The sequence below is a fragment of the Artibeus jamaicensis genome, unplaced genomic scaffold, assembly GCF_021234435.1.
Source record: "Artibeus jamaicensis isolate MK-2021 breed Jamaican fruit bat unplaced genomic scaffold, CSHL_Jam_final contig_465, whole genome shotgun sequence".
In the NCBI taxonomy this organism is placed as follows: domain Eukaryota; kingdom Metazoa; phylum Chordata; class Mammalia; order Chiroptera; family Phyllostomidae; genus Artibeus; species Artibeus jamaicensis.
The window spans coordinates 6,400,497-6,415,919 of NW_026521843.1; the positions used below are offsets into that span (position 1 = coordinate 6,400,497).

At 50.8% G+C, this 15,423-nt stretch overlaps 1 protein-coding gene across 2 annotated transcripts in view; it reads right to left on the minus strand.

Annotated features, from left to right (window-relative positions):
- NBAS (NBAS subunit of NRZ tethering complex) overlaps positions 1 to 15,423 on the minus strand; it is a 253,645-nt gene that overhangs the window by 83,009 nt on the left and 155,213 nt on the right. For both annotated transcript variants that reach the window (XM_053666925.1, XM_037151717.2), the window contains 3 exons: positions 15,046 to 15,183; positions 5,563 to 5,792; positions 1,792 to 1,902 (listed from right to left, as the gene is read on the minus strand). In XM_053666925.1, the coding sequence (XP_053522900.1) occupies positions 1,792 to 1,902; positions 5,563 to 5,792; positions 15,046 to 15,183 (479 nt within the window). The remainder of the gene's footprint in view (positions 1 to 1,791; positions 1,903 to 5,562; positions 5,793 to 15,045; positions 15,184 to 15,423) is intronic.

Genomic DNA, 15,423 nt, shown 5'->3' on the forward strand with positions numbered 1-15,423 from the left:
TTTAATTGCCTCATAATTTATAATATATTCAGAGACCAGTGAAGCATCCTGTTTGTACAGATATGACACCCTTTTATGAAAAAATGCCAGGATATTTTCAAATGCCAATATGCATATCACAAGAAACATTTATTTGAACATTATTACTGTGCCTGAAAACTGATTAATTCGGTTCAATATTTATCAAAGATAACACTATCACCCTGTAGCAATTTCATAAATACTTACAATGTAGATGTTACAATTTCAAAGCGATAAAAATTAGAGACGCTAAGTCCGAAGCGTTTCTGGACCGCTCCGCAGGACCCGACCCCACTCGATCTGCCTCCCCTACTTTCACCTCTGTCCTCCCACAGCTTCCCCAGCACGACAGCCCGTCTCTCCTCCAGACTCTCTCTGCTCCTCCTGGCCCTGCTGCTGGCAGCTCCTCCTCCCCCAGGAACTGCAGAAGGCCCTCGAAGCCTGCCCCGTGTCCTGTCCTCTTCTCCTTCCGTGTGTGTCCCCAAGCACACCCACAACACAGCCCATCTGTCATCTGAGTGCACCTGGCCCCAGACCAGTATTTCCAGCTCTGCCTTCTCCTCTGAATTTAGATCCTGCTCGACCCTGGCTCTTGGGCATCTCAGCGTGTATAATGTCCCCACTCCACTGCCTTTTCCTCGCCCTCCCCTCAAAATTCCGTGTCCTTAACTGTTCCTCCCTGCCTGCCCGAGTGACACCACCACCCAACAGGCAGACCCAGAGAAAACCCACAGATGATTCCGAGCCCCTCCTTCATATCTAGCGCACGTTCATTAATCAATTCATTAAGGACGACCTATTTCACCTTCTAGGGAGCTCTGAAACCCTTCCTCACCCCTCCTTCTGTCCTTTCGAAACCTTACTCGGAGCTACGGCCATCTGTCACCCAGTCTACTACTGCAACAGCTCCTGCTCTGGCCGTGACATCACTACTCTGGCCTCCCTAAAGTCTTCTCCCAACACAGTAACCAAAGTGATCTTCTCAAACGTAAACCGGATCATACTACTTCCTTTCCCTTCACTCAAATCCTGAAATCCTATCACTTTTGGGAAGATGCCCACAGCACACGCGAGGGCCCACAGAGTCCGAGTCTCGCTCGTGGTCTGGCTTCCAGGCTCTTCCGCGGTCTCATCACATACTAGGCCCGCCGATGCTCAGGGCCTTGCCCACACTGCCCACCTCCCGGGTGTTAAGACACATCACGTTCCTCTGTCCAAGAACTTTTGCACTTAACTCTTCTGTCTCCCTTGAAAATGGTTCTCTTTGTAGTACACTTAATTCCAACTGTAGTTGGGTCTCAGCTCGAGTTATTTCCTCTGGACAGCCTTCCCTGTTAATGCCAAATCCCTTAATTGGGCCCTCTTACAGGGGACTTGTCACTGCTTTGACTTCACATTTGCTGATGTCATTGTTCTATTACAATCTGCCTCCCACACTAGACTACAAGTTCAAAGACAGCTGGGATGCCTGTTTTTGCTCAGTATTGGAACCCTGGTATCTAGTTTCTAGTACAAAATAGAGTTTCAATAAAAACTTTTGAATGAGTGAATGAATGTTAAAGTATCTAACTCAGGACTATTATTACTGAAAAACAAAAATGAACAGACTAGAATACTGGTGTAACACTGATGAATAAAGATGAGAAGGTAAAAAGACATTGGTCTACCGCAGCTGAAAGGAAAATTATACTTTACAACTTCATGATTCTTCCAGAACAGGCTGAAAACACAGACATGGATGTAAACCCACACAGGCAATTGTGTGCTTACCCACTGTCGCTGAACAAGAACTCCAAATGGGTCATAAACACTTCCCACTGGGAGATACCGCAACGCTGCGCCAGAGAAAGAGCGATGCTGTAGACGTTTTCCTCAAGGGTTCTTCAAGAAGGTCCACCAGCCACCGAGAAGAGAGAAGAGAAACACGTGACCTTGATCAGCACGGAAAGTCAAGGCTGCTCTCCAGCTGGGATGGGTGCGGCCAGCCTAGTCCTTAATAAGACGTTCCATGTAATTCAGGGAAAAGACTTCCAAGAGTTTCCATGCGGCTTCTTCACTGTGGTCCATTGCAGCAGACCAGGGGCATTTTTGGAACAACAGTTTCTCAGCTGAGGGAGGTTTGTCCTTCAGGGGTTACTTGCCAATGTCTGCGGCCATTTTTGACTGTCGCAGTGGGGTGCAGGGGAAGAAGCCTGTTGCCATCCAGCGGGCAGAGGTCAGGGAGGCTGCTACCCATCCCACATGGCACAGAACAGCCCTCCCTCCACAAAGAACTACCCAGACCAAAATGTACTGCGGTTGAAAAATCCTGGTATAGACACTGCAGCCTATAGTCAAAAACTAGTCCAAAGGCAGTGCATTCTGGCCTTATGGGTAGGTGTATGAGAAAGCACAGTTAGTCACTCAACAGATGTTCACGTTTCCCACCCTTTTCCAGGTAATGTTAGCCGCTTAGAATATAAAAACCAACACAATTTTTCTTGAGGAACTCATGGCCTAGTGGAGGATATTAAAGGTGGACCAGTAATTAAATGCTAAAAGATTGGAAAATACTGTGAGAAGAGAGACAACAGAGACCAACTTGACCTGAGAATGAAGAATAAACAAGAGTTAACTAGGCAGAGGTGGCAGCGAGGGAGAGGAGACAGATGAACTTCTAATGAAGGAGGCAGGACGGGGCACAGCGGCGTCACAACTAGGAAGGCACAGGGTCCTCCAGTCATCTGATGGACAGGGGAGAGCCAGCGGGAGGTTCGAACCAGGAAACGGTGTCGCCTGCCACTGGACCCGAGAGTCTCCAGGCACATAAGTAACCTGGATCCAGAGCACCCACATTGAGGCGGTTTTGGAAAAACTACTGTGCAAGACGTCTACCTCCCAGAAGGATAGATGTAAGGGTGGAGTTCTTGGTTGGAAGAAGGGTGGACAAAGCCACATGAGCAGGAACAAAACACCTGCAGATGATAAACCAGGACAGTCACAGCTGTGATTAGCCAAGGGCTGGCAGACGCGTCCTGTGAAGGGCCAGGGGGTAAGTCTTTCAGCCTTTGCTGCCATATAGTACTCTGTAGCGTAGTCTTCTTTTTACTCTTTTTTTGTTGTTTTTCCACAAACTTAAAAAAATGTAGGAACCATCCACCCTTTGCTCGTGGACTATAAAAAAGAGGCCAAGGTCTGGAGTGAGTCTGTCAGCTCATGGATCGTTAGGTCACTGTCGATAAAAACTATTTCTTAAAATACTGATGGAGTACCTACGCGCACATGATGGAAGGAAAACTCCTGGGGAACACAGACCAGTAGCAGATCGCTCTTCCCATCACGGGAGTCTGGGACACTGCCTGGCACCGGGTACGTGCTCATCAAGTACTGACATCGTCTGCACGTGATAAAGTGGGAAGACACCACACTACAAATGACCTCTCCTGGGTGACCCTGACTCACCGGGAAAGTACTCTCTAAAGTACACAGACTAGAAAGAACAGAAACACTGCACCTGCAGAGAACGACCAGGAGAAAACCAGTGGTAACACTGGTACAACTGAAGACAGAGCTGTGGAACAGGCGGAAGCAGGTCCTTCTAGGCTTCTCACACGTGGGACACTGAGACCCCATCTCCCAGTCAGAACTGCCAGCTCTGAAAGCCTACAGATGCCGACACATTTTAAACAAGGCGTCCAAAGAAGACTGTGTCTTTTTCTAAGCAACAGGTTACAGAGAAGATTCTATTATACACATTTATCAAAAGCGTGTATTCGTCCTCCAGGACATCCTTCAAAAGCATATGCCAGCTGGATACATGGAAAAGAAGAAAAGGACAAAAACCTTAACAAATGTAATTGATGATACAGGGCATGCCTTATCTTGTGAGTTTTTATTCTGCAAAACAACTCTTTTCTAAGAAAGCATGAGCAGGGCACCAAGGATTGCAAAATGCCCCAAGGAAAAGCTCACTGGACTTGGAACTAGGAAGCCCACATATTCAACTTCTGGCTGTGTGACTTTGAACTACTCTTTAAAACTCTGATTCTCAGAGTCTTCCTCCAAAAAAAGAGGAAGTTAGATTAAATGGGCTCTTTGGTCCCTTTGAAACTGCACATTAAATGATTCTATGAAATTATGAACCTCCAGGAGGACAGAGGGGAAGAGAAAAGAATATTCCACATTTCTCCCTTTAATTGAGTCCTGCTATAGGTTGCTTCTACTCTCTTTCTTTGAACTCTATTCCCCGACTTACTCTAAAGAGAATTTGGAGTGTTTTATCGTAGGGAAGAAGCTCAGGCTAACATAAAATTATTACAGGACACCAAGGCTACTCTGCCACTCTGTCTCTAAGTGTAAATAATAATGATGAAAAGTGACGTATGCCACCACCCCACCAGGACTATTCTCGTTACTTTAACCCCAGGAGAGAAGAATAATCATTAAATGTGGGTGCAATTCAACCTGAGCTTCGAAGGCAAGAAGCCTCCAGTGAAACGCAAGCACTTCCTTGAGAACCCAGCCAGACGGGCAGTGGTGAACACCTGATGGCTCCAGGAGGTGGGCGGTCAAAGCTAAGCTCACAGCTGTGATCCCGACCACCCAGATGTGGGCCAGTTACTTCAAGTCCCTGAACTTCATGTTCTCCAGCTGTAAAACAGGGATGACAACCCTTACGCCACAGGACTACCTCTGAGGATTAACAGATGTTTAGAGAGCACCCGGCCCCGTTCCTGGCCCATGGTAAGCACCCCACAAGTCCTGGGGTGAAAAACAAAACGCCTCTACTTAACCACCATTGTGGGCAAACACACTTTCTGCTCTCTGGCATGGTGGTTATTCTCGCTGGATCTGAACTCACTGGGTGTAAAACAAGACTCGGAGAGCAGTGCTGAAGCCTCGGGAACTCCACGCGAAAGAAGGACCTCGGCCCGAGGGCCCGTGGCCTGCGCTACCTTGTCTCCTCCCACAAGGGCCTGCTCCTCTCTTGAGAGGAGCAAGGGATGAAGGGGGAAAGGCAGCCGCTACTGCCCTCCAAGGAGAGACGGCTGGGGCTGGTCAGTTCTGCTTCACCTGGGAACCCAGCAGAGATGAAGGTGCCCTGCACCTCCAACGCTGGGTCCTTCCTCTGGGATTCAATCAGCTGCGTCCGTCAAGGAAGTGACTGCCATGAACTTGAAAAGGGAGACTTCCAGGAAAAAAAGGCAATCGTGTTTTTAAATTTCTCGAATAAATTTCACGCTTTTCAGCCCCGATCATATCCTATTCACCTCTAACATGGTAATAATCTCAGAATCAAGCTATCAGAGTCATGGGAATTAAAAAATAAATACATTCCCATCCTTAGTGTTTAAATCTGCAGGCTCAAGCTCTGCCTGCATCTCCTGACCCATTGGGAAGGCACACCCCTCACGTGATTGGAGGAAGCAGGGGAAAGGAAGCCTTATTCAGAGCAACTGTGAATGGATGTCCATCATCAGAGGACTGCGGTTACCAGTCCTGCGAATTCAGCTTCTTCTGTGAGGTCAGACCCACCCTCCCCGAGACGAAAGCACGCCTTACTCCGCCAGACCGAGGACCGTCTCCCTCTTGTACTGCTCGTCCACGGCAAAGCGCTGCACGTCCACACCCCTGCGCAGGCCCCGGAGCACCTGCGCCTGAGTGAGGTCCAGGAGCCGCTCGTTGTAGTAGCCCAACTGCCTGGTCAGTGAGGCGACGTCCGCAGGCCAGGCGTCCTGTCCATATCGAGTCACGTGCCTGGTGACCATCAGGATGAGCTCTTTAGGATCGGCCTGGGAGGAACAGAAAAGAAGTTGCACTGAGGGGATGGGCTGGGCTGGGCTGGGAGTATAAGACAGAAAACTATACTTGAACAACTATTAAAATAAAGTAAAAAAAAGGAAGTTACAGGAAGAAGACAATGTCTACAGGGCACCTGTGTGGTTCTTCACACAGCTGCCATCAAATGAAGGCTCCCAACTACCCTGGACCTCGGCTGCAAGGGGTGTGGCCTTCAGACCACACAGGCAGGACACTGGGCAGGGTCCAGAGGCAGGTCTCTGGCCTCCACTCTGCTCTTCTTCCACCACACAAACCCCACCCACAGGATGAAGAATACCGTGTTGCTTTTTCAGCTACCATCGGCCTGCAGAGATCGGGTCCCCATTTCCTGGTCATGACAACAATGTACCCGGGAAGCAGTCACCATCTTCGCTGCCCTGGGTGGGTTTTCTCTGAAGCACCTGCCTGTTCTCAGTAACAGAGCTTCAGCTCAGTAACCCCACTAACGATGCCCAGACAGCTGAGGGGAAGAGTGTTTCCTCCGAGGATGAGTGACTTCGGGAGAAAATCCCTCCCGCATCCTGAAGCCGTAAACCCTTCTAGTTGCGTAAGGAAGCATCCAACCAATTTTCACTCTGCTGAATTTGGGGCTTGGTGGGATATTGTTCTCTAATTCTTAGCTGATTCTCCGACCAGTGAAATACTCAAATGGAATAGAACCCAGAATCTAGCAGTGGACAGGAGAGAGAAACAGTGATGAACTGGGCACACTTGTTTATAGCAAAGTTGGCTGGGCGTCAGCGAAGTGATGCAGCTCAGCCGTGGGTTTGGAAGTAGACTGGGAACACAACACTTGAACAACACCGACCCAGTCACTCCCAATTTCTGGGAAAACACAGTATATGTCTTAATATACGCAAATTCTGAAGAAACTCCAGAACCCACCTCTGGTTCTCAGAAATGCACCGCGTCACAGTACACTGTCTGCGTGTCTAACGTGTGAGCCGTCCTTCTGAGCTGCACAGGAACGTACCAACGCAGAGTCCACGCTACAAACAGAGCCTGCCACTCGCTCGCTCTCGGTCTGAGTGAGGAATGATCTGGGAGTCCGACAAAATCCAGTTTAAAAAAATCTTGGATTCCAGCAGGTGGATTTGAGAGAGGGCCAACCGTACTAGCATTTCCCCACCCCCGCCCCAACTCTGGGCAGATACTGAGTCCTACCCTCAACACACACAGGTAAGTATCTCAAGTCCAAAAGACCTGGGTTTGAAAACTAACTCTCCAACATAAGCTACCAAACCTCAATTCAATTCATGCAACCAATATGCCTTTGTGTGCCTATTAAATAGCAGGCGATGTACTAGAAGATGTGACCCTTTCCTCCAAGAATGCCAGCAGGTCAGAGAGAGGGTCCAGCAGTGAGAAAACGGACCAGCAAAAACCAGGGAAACTCATTCCAGCACAGGGTCCAGAGGATGTGCTAAGTCCTAGGCAGCGAAGACCCAATGGGAAGACGGCGTGAAGAAAGCAAGCTTCCTGCAGCTGGAGAGTGCTTTGGGAACGACCTGCGTGTGGGTGGTATTTCTGGCAATGGCTTTGGGCAAAGAGGACCCCAGCCCTTGGTGCCTCTACGGCTAACATGGAACCTAACCCCCCCCTCTACTCATTGACCACACCCTGGGGGCACCACCTGCACCTGCGGCCATGGGCTCAGCTGCCCACCTACACCTGCTCTGCACCGCAGACCTGCACTGCCGCTGCCTGTGCTCCTCGGGCCCCTCCTGCAGCTGCTCTCTCCTGGAGCCACAAGTCTGTGGCCCGGCTTTGCACTCCACCAGCAAACCCACGTTCACCAAAAATAATAAAGAAAGCTTTTCTCACCTACACGCTGACCTGAGGCTTCAGACGAAAGCCCTCGGCTGGATGTTGCCCAGTGTGCGTTGCAGGAGAGGCTGTGCCCACCCAGCCCACCCATGAGTGACCCGGCCCCCCTCTGTGATGCTGCTGCTTCCCAGCCTCCAGTCCCCACGGGCTTTTCCAGTTTCTACTCTGCATCCATTCTCCACTTTTTGTTTTCTGGAACATCCAGGATTTGATACCTGTGCTGGGACAGTGGCCTACACACTCTTCACTCGACCACGACAGTACCATAGCTTCTGAGTCAGAGACTACGTGCCGTACCCCATGAATCCATCTTTTCCAGAACACTGGCGCGGGTGACAGGGAGACCCCCCTCCAGCAGGAGCGGCTGTCAGGTCGGGGCACGTCGGTGTTCTGGCCCCCCACTTGGCAGAGACGCTGTGTGGGGCAGAAGGCTTCCCACCTCGATTCTTCGCCCGTGAAAGAGTACCAACAAGCGCACCACACACTCTCCTCGTGGTTTGCGCCAAGGCACAAATAAATAAGGTCTTTTAAAGCTTTGTTCTCCCTATCATTAAATGAAACCAAACTGGGCCCAGCGCTTTCTCTCAGGCCATTAAAAACCAGTGACTGGGAAAGACGCACACAAACAAGTCACAGCGGGCATCTGAAAACAGGCACCACTACAGAGCCCCACAGGGGACGCAGCGAACCCCGTGTGGGGGGGGGGCGCAACTCCCTCAGCTGGAAAATAAAGGAGCAGCACCAGTCACCTTCCTGAGACGAAAATTCTCTGAATGTAAAAGAATCTAATCACAAAAATAAAGTAAAACCTTGTCCGTCCCCCAGGGGCAGAACTGGGGAAGTTCTACATTCACCTCATTAATGCCTACACCAACTACTCAGAACAGATTTCTTTGTTAAAAACACAATTTCACAGCAATAAATTCCAGTTAACAGAGTCCTACAGTTTAAACTACTTCCATCGCTTCTCCGTTAGCGAGTAGAAACTGTGCCACGGGCGTAACTTTTGGTGTCTCTGGGCCACAGCAGAGGAAGAGTTGTCTTGGGTCAAACACTAAATACACTGGGACACGGAGTCACGCAAAAAATCTCGCAACATTTTAAGTAAACGTACGATTCCGCGTTCACAGCCATCCTGGGCTGTGCGCGGCCCTCGGGCCGCGGGTGGGACACCTCTGGCTTCACCTCTCTGTGAATTCTGTTTCATATCCTTTGACCAGCACATGTGTCCGCTTCTCTGAGACAAGTTTCAGAACAAGTACCAACTCTTTCAGCCTCCAGCACAGAACAGGCACGTGCTAAACACCGTGCCTAGAACCTCACTCAGCACAGTCTACAGAACAGGGGTCCGCCAGCATCGCCTGCCCCCACGGGCGGGGTGAGCAGCAGAGTGGGGACAGAACCCCCACACACACCACCTCCCAGGAAGCACGCTTTCACACGTGCTAGGCAGCGAGGGCTCTCTCCTAAAATCACAAGGGCCTGGCCGGGACCAGTGTGTGAGGACTCCCACCAAACGAAGCAAGACCTGCCATTTGAGTCCTGCACAAATGACCGCCACTCCACCGCACACCCAGACGGACTTTCTGACACACACATTCTTCCTCTCGTCCTTCTTACATACACGCACATGTGTGTGCATACAAGTGACCATAAGAGACTCTGAGTGTCTTCAGGCGTGTGGATCATCAAATATTTGTTAAGTGTAGAGAAAGATTTCCAATACTCCGATTTGTTGTGTTAAAACGTAAAACTAACGAGGAGGGACGACTCCCAGTCTCAGTCGTGGGAAGAAACCCTGGGACTCGGGACTCGGGTGCCCTGCTCCCCGGTCCCTGCCCCCCGAGCCCCACGCTTTCTATCATCAAAGTGAAGCCGCTCCCCCTGCACAGGGCCCTCGTGCAGGCAGACGGCCCGAGTGGACAAGCGAGCTGCGGCTCCCGGCTCTCCACAAAACCATCTTCCTGACACAGTCACGACTCCCGACCCCCTTCTCAAGGACCTTTGCTCGTGATTACGTCCAACACTCTATCTAAATTTTAATAAGAATTCTAGCCCTGAGCTCACGCCAATTTCCCTCCAAACATTCCAAGTCACCCCCACTCGCCCCCTCTCTTCATGTCACATACCCACTCACTCACCCCACAAGCGAGCCACGCAGAAGTCCCTACAGCCCCCACTCTCCCGTGCATCCCATCTGAGCCGCACGCCGAGCCCGTGACGTCCGCGGGAGGCGGCTGTCCCTCACTCACCGGTGCCACCGCAGGCCCGCCAGCACGCCACAACCCTGAAGGCAGGAGGAAGGCAGGCTCCCGCCTCTCACCTGCACTCGCTGCTTCGTGTGCGGAGCACATTCAAACCGCTCCCCTCGCTTTCCTGCCCACACGCAACGGCGCGGCCCCTGTGCACAAAAGCTGCTAGCCGCTAAGGAGCTTTTGAAGAACTTTATAGGTAGTTTCAAAACCTTCCACCCTCAGGATTAAAGAGCTACTGCAAAATACCACAGGCTGCAAAAACTAATAACATAAAAAGTCATCAAAATTTAAAAGCAAAAGTGTGTAGAATTAAATTATTCTATTACTTCCCCAAAACTTGGCAATGCAATTTTTCAAGGGGAGAGGGTGAACAAAATATGGTTTCTTTAAAGAGTGTGGTCAAGTCCCGTGACAACAAAATATTCCCACATATTCATGACAACGGAATGCTCTATGACTTAGTCTACTGCTTCCTGGTTAGGAGTAACAAACCCACGCTGGTTTCAGTCTCTATTTCCGGGTAATGTGGCTGGGACAGCTTTAAACAGGGGGCGTTCCCCTCTAGGGTTCTTATTTGCTTCAGATAATTCTGCACTCAGTATTTTCAATTAAGTAGCTTTAAAAAAGACCATTTTAGAAACGGTCTACCAGAAAGTTTTCATTTCATTCCTGCCTGGTTTGCTTGTCTAGAATACAAACTGAAGTATGTGTTTCCATTTTAACTGATTTTATCTTCTGAAAAATGTTCAAAGGAATGCTCAAAAGATCACGCTTTGAGACGTACTTATAGTAATTATAAAGGTAATATATTAGTGAAAAAAACAGGGCACAGAACCGTGTGTATGGCTTAACTCACATTTGTATAAAATTGTTATATAAATGAATACCTCTGTGTGTCTGTGTGTGTGTGTGTGTGTGCGCGCGTCCATCAACTATTTCTGGAAGGACAGAAAAAGGAAATGACTTTTTATTGTGTACCATTTTCATCATTTAGCTTTTTTGGCCGTGTGCGTACCGTTTTTTTGAACATAAGAATGCGTTAACTAGGACAGAGAGTAGAAAACACACTTTTTTCCCAGCTGACCGTTTGGCGCGCACCCTTCTGAGTCACAGACAAGAGAACGGGGGCGCATGGGCTGCCCCGCAGATCACCCAGGGAGCCGCCCAGGGGCCTCTGCTGGGGGCAGGGGGGCTCAGGATGGGAGGCAAGGACCTTTTATTAGGCCCTTGCAATCTACCTAAATTATTAAATTTTAAATTATTAAAATCTACCTAAATTATTAAATCACCCCCGCAGCACAGAACTACAGGGGTAGAAAGAGAAAACGTGAGAAGCCCGTGGAAACAGGAACGAGTGGAGCTGACCACGGGGTACAAGGGACACTTCGAGGGGCGCTGCTGTCATGCGCAGGCCACAGAGGGATTCCAGCTTCCACAGCGGGTCGTCCAAGTTTGTCACATTTGATTCCAAACTCAGCGGTGCTGTTTCATGCACAGGAAGGTGCTAGAAAGACCCACATAATGAGCCACTAGGCAGTGGACAGAAAATCCCACGCACCCAAAGCATCCAGGTGCTGTCCCTCCGGGTCCCCTCCAATCTGAGTGTCAGCACTCAAAACCGCAACACGGGAGCAGCGGGCTGTCTGCAGGCACACAGCCGAGGGACTCCTGAACCTCTGCAGGTGCCCCTGTCACTGCGTGTCTCCGGGGGGTGGGCTCCTGCTCTAAGGAAGATCGCAGGGCAAGGAGACAGCACCTCTCGGCCCCCTCAGTTCCCCCCAGGAACTGCTCCAAGGACTGTCCCTCTCAGAGCAGGGGCGCGGAGGGGGAGGCTCATCTGCTGACGGTGGGAAGGGGAGGCATTTCAGACAGGCGCAGCGGCGTGAAAGGGACGGTATGTCCAGAGAGCTCTCCATTCTGACCAGCTAGAACACAGACTTCAGGAGAGCTAGCGGCAGGGTCATGGCTGGTGGGCCAGGAAGAGCTGGCCAGTTCAGCAAGGGTCTTCCCTGTCACACACAGAAGCTCAGACGAGGACCCACAGGAAAACCTGCTGGGAACGGCCCCTCAGACCTGCCTCGGGTCTCAGACTCGGCAGAGGGGCCGACCAGTCCTCCAGCCGAGGGAGACCATCTGACAGGTGCCTGGGGAAGACACAAAGTGACAAAGTGGGGACCGGCGCTGTCTGAGAAGCCGCTGCTGCTGCAGTGAAGACGAGGAGCAGACGAGTGAAGTGAGGGTGGGGACAGAGAGGGGACAGGCCTCTGAGGGCTCACACTCTCCCTCCCAACGCATCTGTCTGGGAGTCTTTCAGACTGTCTTTGCATCTTTGTGTTTACAAAAGTGCCGACTTCTGTTTCACCTTTCCACCGAACACCCGAATGCTCGCCACAGAGCCGACACGTCGCCCCTGGAGAAGGCGCTGGCCTGGGGCCTGGCCATGTGCCATCTCAGTGCTGCTGGGAGCGCATCGGGTTCTGTCTGGGGCAGCTGAGGAGCAATCTCCCGTTGAGGCATCGCCCCCGGGCCACATGGACGTACCGGCCCCTCCCCACACTCGGATACAGTACTGCCTCCTGAAGCAAAGACCCTGAACGGCAGTGACTGGGCCCAGAGGCAATGGGAGCAGGCGTCGGGACCGACTCCCCAGGGCGGGTGGGCAATCTGCCGACCAAGAAGCAGGGGCTAAGGGCAAGGGAAAGGCAGAGGAGCCCCAGGGTCACCTTCAAAGAAAAGGACAGCGTGATGGAGAATGGTGACAGGAACAAGACCAAGAGTTAAAGGGTGGGAGGGGACAGGAGTTGAAAGGAAGAACCAGAACTGGGGTGACGGATGGAACCGAGTCGCACCATCTTCCGCTCTGTAATGCCACGCTCTGTCCTCCCCTGCAAACACCTGGTGACTGCCGGGTCCCCAAAGGGACCTGCAGCACACGAGATCCGGACACGGAACGCGCATTCCCACTGAGCGGGAGGACCTGCCGGGGACGCGGAGGAGAGCAGGGTGGGCGCACCCGCACGTCCGGCCCTCGCCTGCCAGCCTCCTCCCTGACCCCTGCACGCTCTGGCCGCAGAAGTCTTCCCCGGGTTTCTCACGGAGCGGCCGCGGTGCCTGGAGCAGGAAAACGTGCTGGCCGGGTACTGACGGTGGGGCGGGATTTAATGGTTCTCGCCTTACTCAGCTCTCTCACACACTGCATGACCTGGGACTTTAAATTTTTGGTACGAAGTGATTTACTATTAGGGAAAACAATAAAAATATACGTTCTATTGGAATTTCCACTGAGAGGACTACTTTCATTAATGTTCGTAGACAATGAGGCTGGAGGTTACAGGCCCCAGAGTGGCCCTGCTGCAAGCTCTCGGAGCAGTCTCGTCTGGGTCGCAGTCAGGGCCGCGTTCCCGGAGGTCCGGCAGCATCTCCCCGCCCTCTGCCCCCGTGCGCAGTGGGCGTGGAAGGCACACATGAGGCGCTCACTGGAGGTTGTGGCAGCAGCGACTGATCGAGTGGCTTTTCCATCCTCTACATCGGTGAAAGCAGAGCGCAGAGCCCTGCCCTACACACAGACCATACACTTGTTAATTGAAGAGGGAGAGGCCCTTGCAGCACTGGGACCCCAGTCAATGGGGCCGCTCACAAATCTCAAACCCACTGTGACAACACGATGACAAGCTGGGATGCCACGCCCAACGCTAACCATGTCGTCTGACAAGGTCACGGCATGGGGACTATGACTTCACAGAAGTGTGTTCCGGCCAGGTGGACGTGGCATAAGTGGATATGTGGTGTTGATTCTGTCTGTGCTCACTCTTGGTATTCTGACATTTACTTTTCTGATAATTTGGAATCTCCTAGAAATGATGGCCATTCTCAGAGCTGATCAACAACTAGGTCAGACTGAGAACAACGCCACCTTGGCCTTTCCCTAAATAATACCCTCTCTGGGGGCTCAGAGGAGGAAAAGCCCACAATGTCCAGTGAGTCCAAGGGGAAGAATATTTCCTTCCCTGACCCAGTTAAGCAGATGCAGGACAAGTTAATACTAGGTAGCAGGGAGCCAGAATTACCCAGAAGCTCCCCCAAGTTAATCCCCTCTAATGGAATAGCCCCTGAATATATAAAAGTTGTTGGAGTAACAGCCCCTCCTTTACCTTGAACAGGAATATATATTAATTAGAATTTGGTAGGCAAAGAAACAGGAGAAGCTTGTTAGATACTAAACTAAGCACATAGATACAATTACCAAGGAGTTAGAGACCATAGTACACAGAGAAACATTTTGGACAGAAAAGTAGCTAAGTTAGACATCACAAAAGCCTTATAATATATTTCTTAACCTCTGCTCGGTCTAGCGTACCTTTTGCCCCATGCCAAATTCTAGACCTTTAATAAATAATAAAACATTCAAACTCTGTATACAGAGCTATTTCAAATGGTCTGATTAATAGTTCTCCTGGTCAAAACAATTTTTGTTTAATATAACCGAAAACTATGGAAATTCTTGTACTTTTCCTGATTACCTCTGTATTGATTTTTTTCTGCTTAACTGATCATGCTATACATCTGCAAATGTTAATCACTACCTAAAATGAAAATATAAAAACCTGCTTGTACTTGCAATAAACGGAACAGAGCTTTACTGTCCTTTGAAGCGTGTTGCATCTGTTACCCACTGCTGACGCCTTACCCACCTTCGGGAACCCCTGGACCCTGCTGCGGCTGGACCGTGGCACTGGGAAAAATTCAAGTTGTCAACGAGGCACAGTGCTTTCTGTCCAGTAAAGCGTCACGGCGTGTCAACAGACTTGGTTGGCGTTCTGCAGCAGAGAATGACTCGGTGCTTGTGCACACGTGCAAGCCCCGACGAGGACGTGAGCAGCGAACACACCAGCCTCACTCTTTGCCAGCCGTCTGACTGACTGTGGAGCAAGCACGCTGTTCCAGAAATAAGCCTCCCCTAGGCAGCCGCTTCATCCCCTCAATTCACAGCACACTAGCTCTATTTCCCATTTCACATAAAGACAAAGCAGATCGGTAACCCCACAGGGGTAGACATGTGTTTGAGCTCTTTTCAAACAGCCTGAACTCTGCGCCCCAAGCAGTGGAACTGAGGAGGACTCACCCTGTAAAGAGGGTGGCACTGGTCCCCGAAGCACGGGGCCAGCTGGGCGTAGACCTGAAGGCTGTAATAGTAGGCGGCCAGCTGCAGGGAGAGCGCGGAGCAGGGCTGCTTCTCGAAGCACTTGTTTGCGTCCAGCACCTGGGAGGGGACAGGAGGGAACGCACTCAGCTGAAAGGAAGTCAAGGTCATCGCAAACCGCTACCTATCAAGTCATTACTGTAGAATCGTGGTTCAAAGTTCCCATCAGATCAACTCGATCTCACCTGAACACAGTGACATCAACATCCAGGAGACCCTATAAAGGAGGCAGATCCTCTGCGCATACAGCAGAGTTAGTATCAGAATTTCAACTAACGCGGTACAACTTGCTCTCTGGAT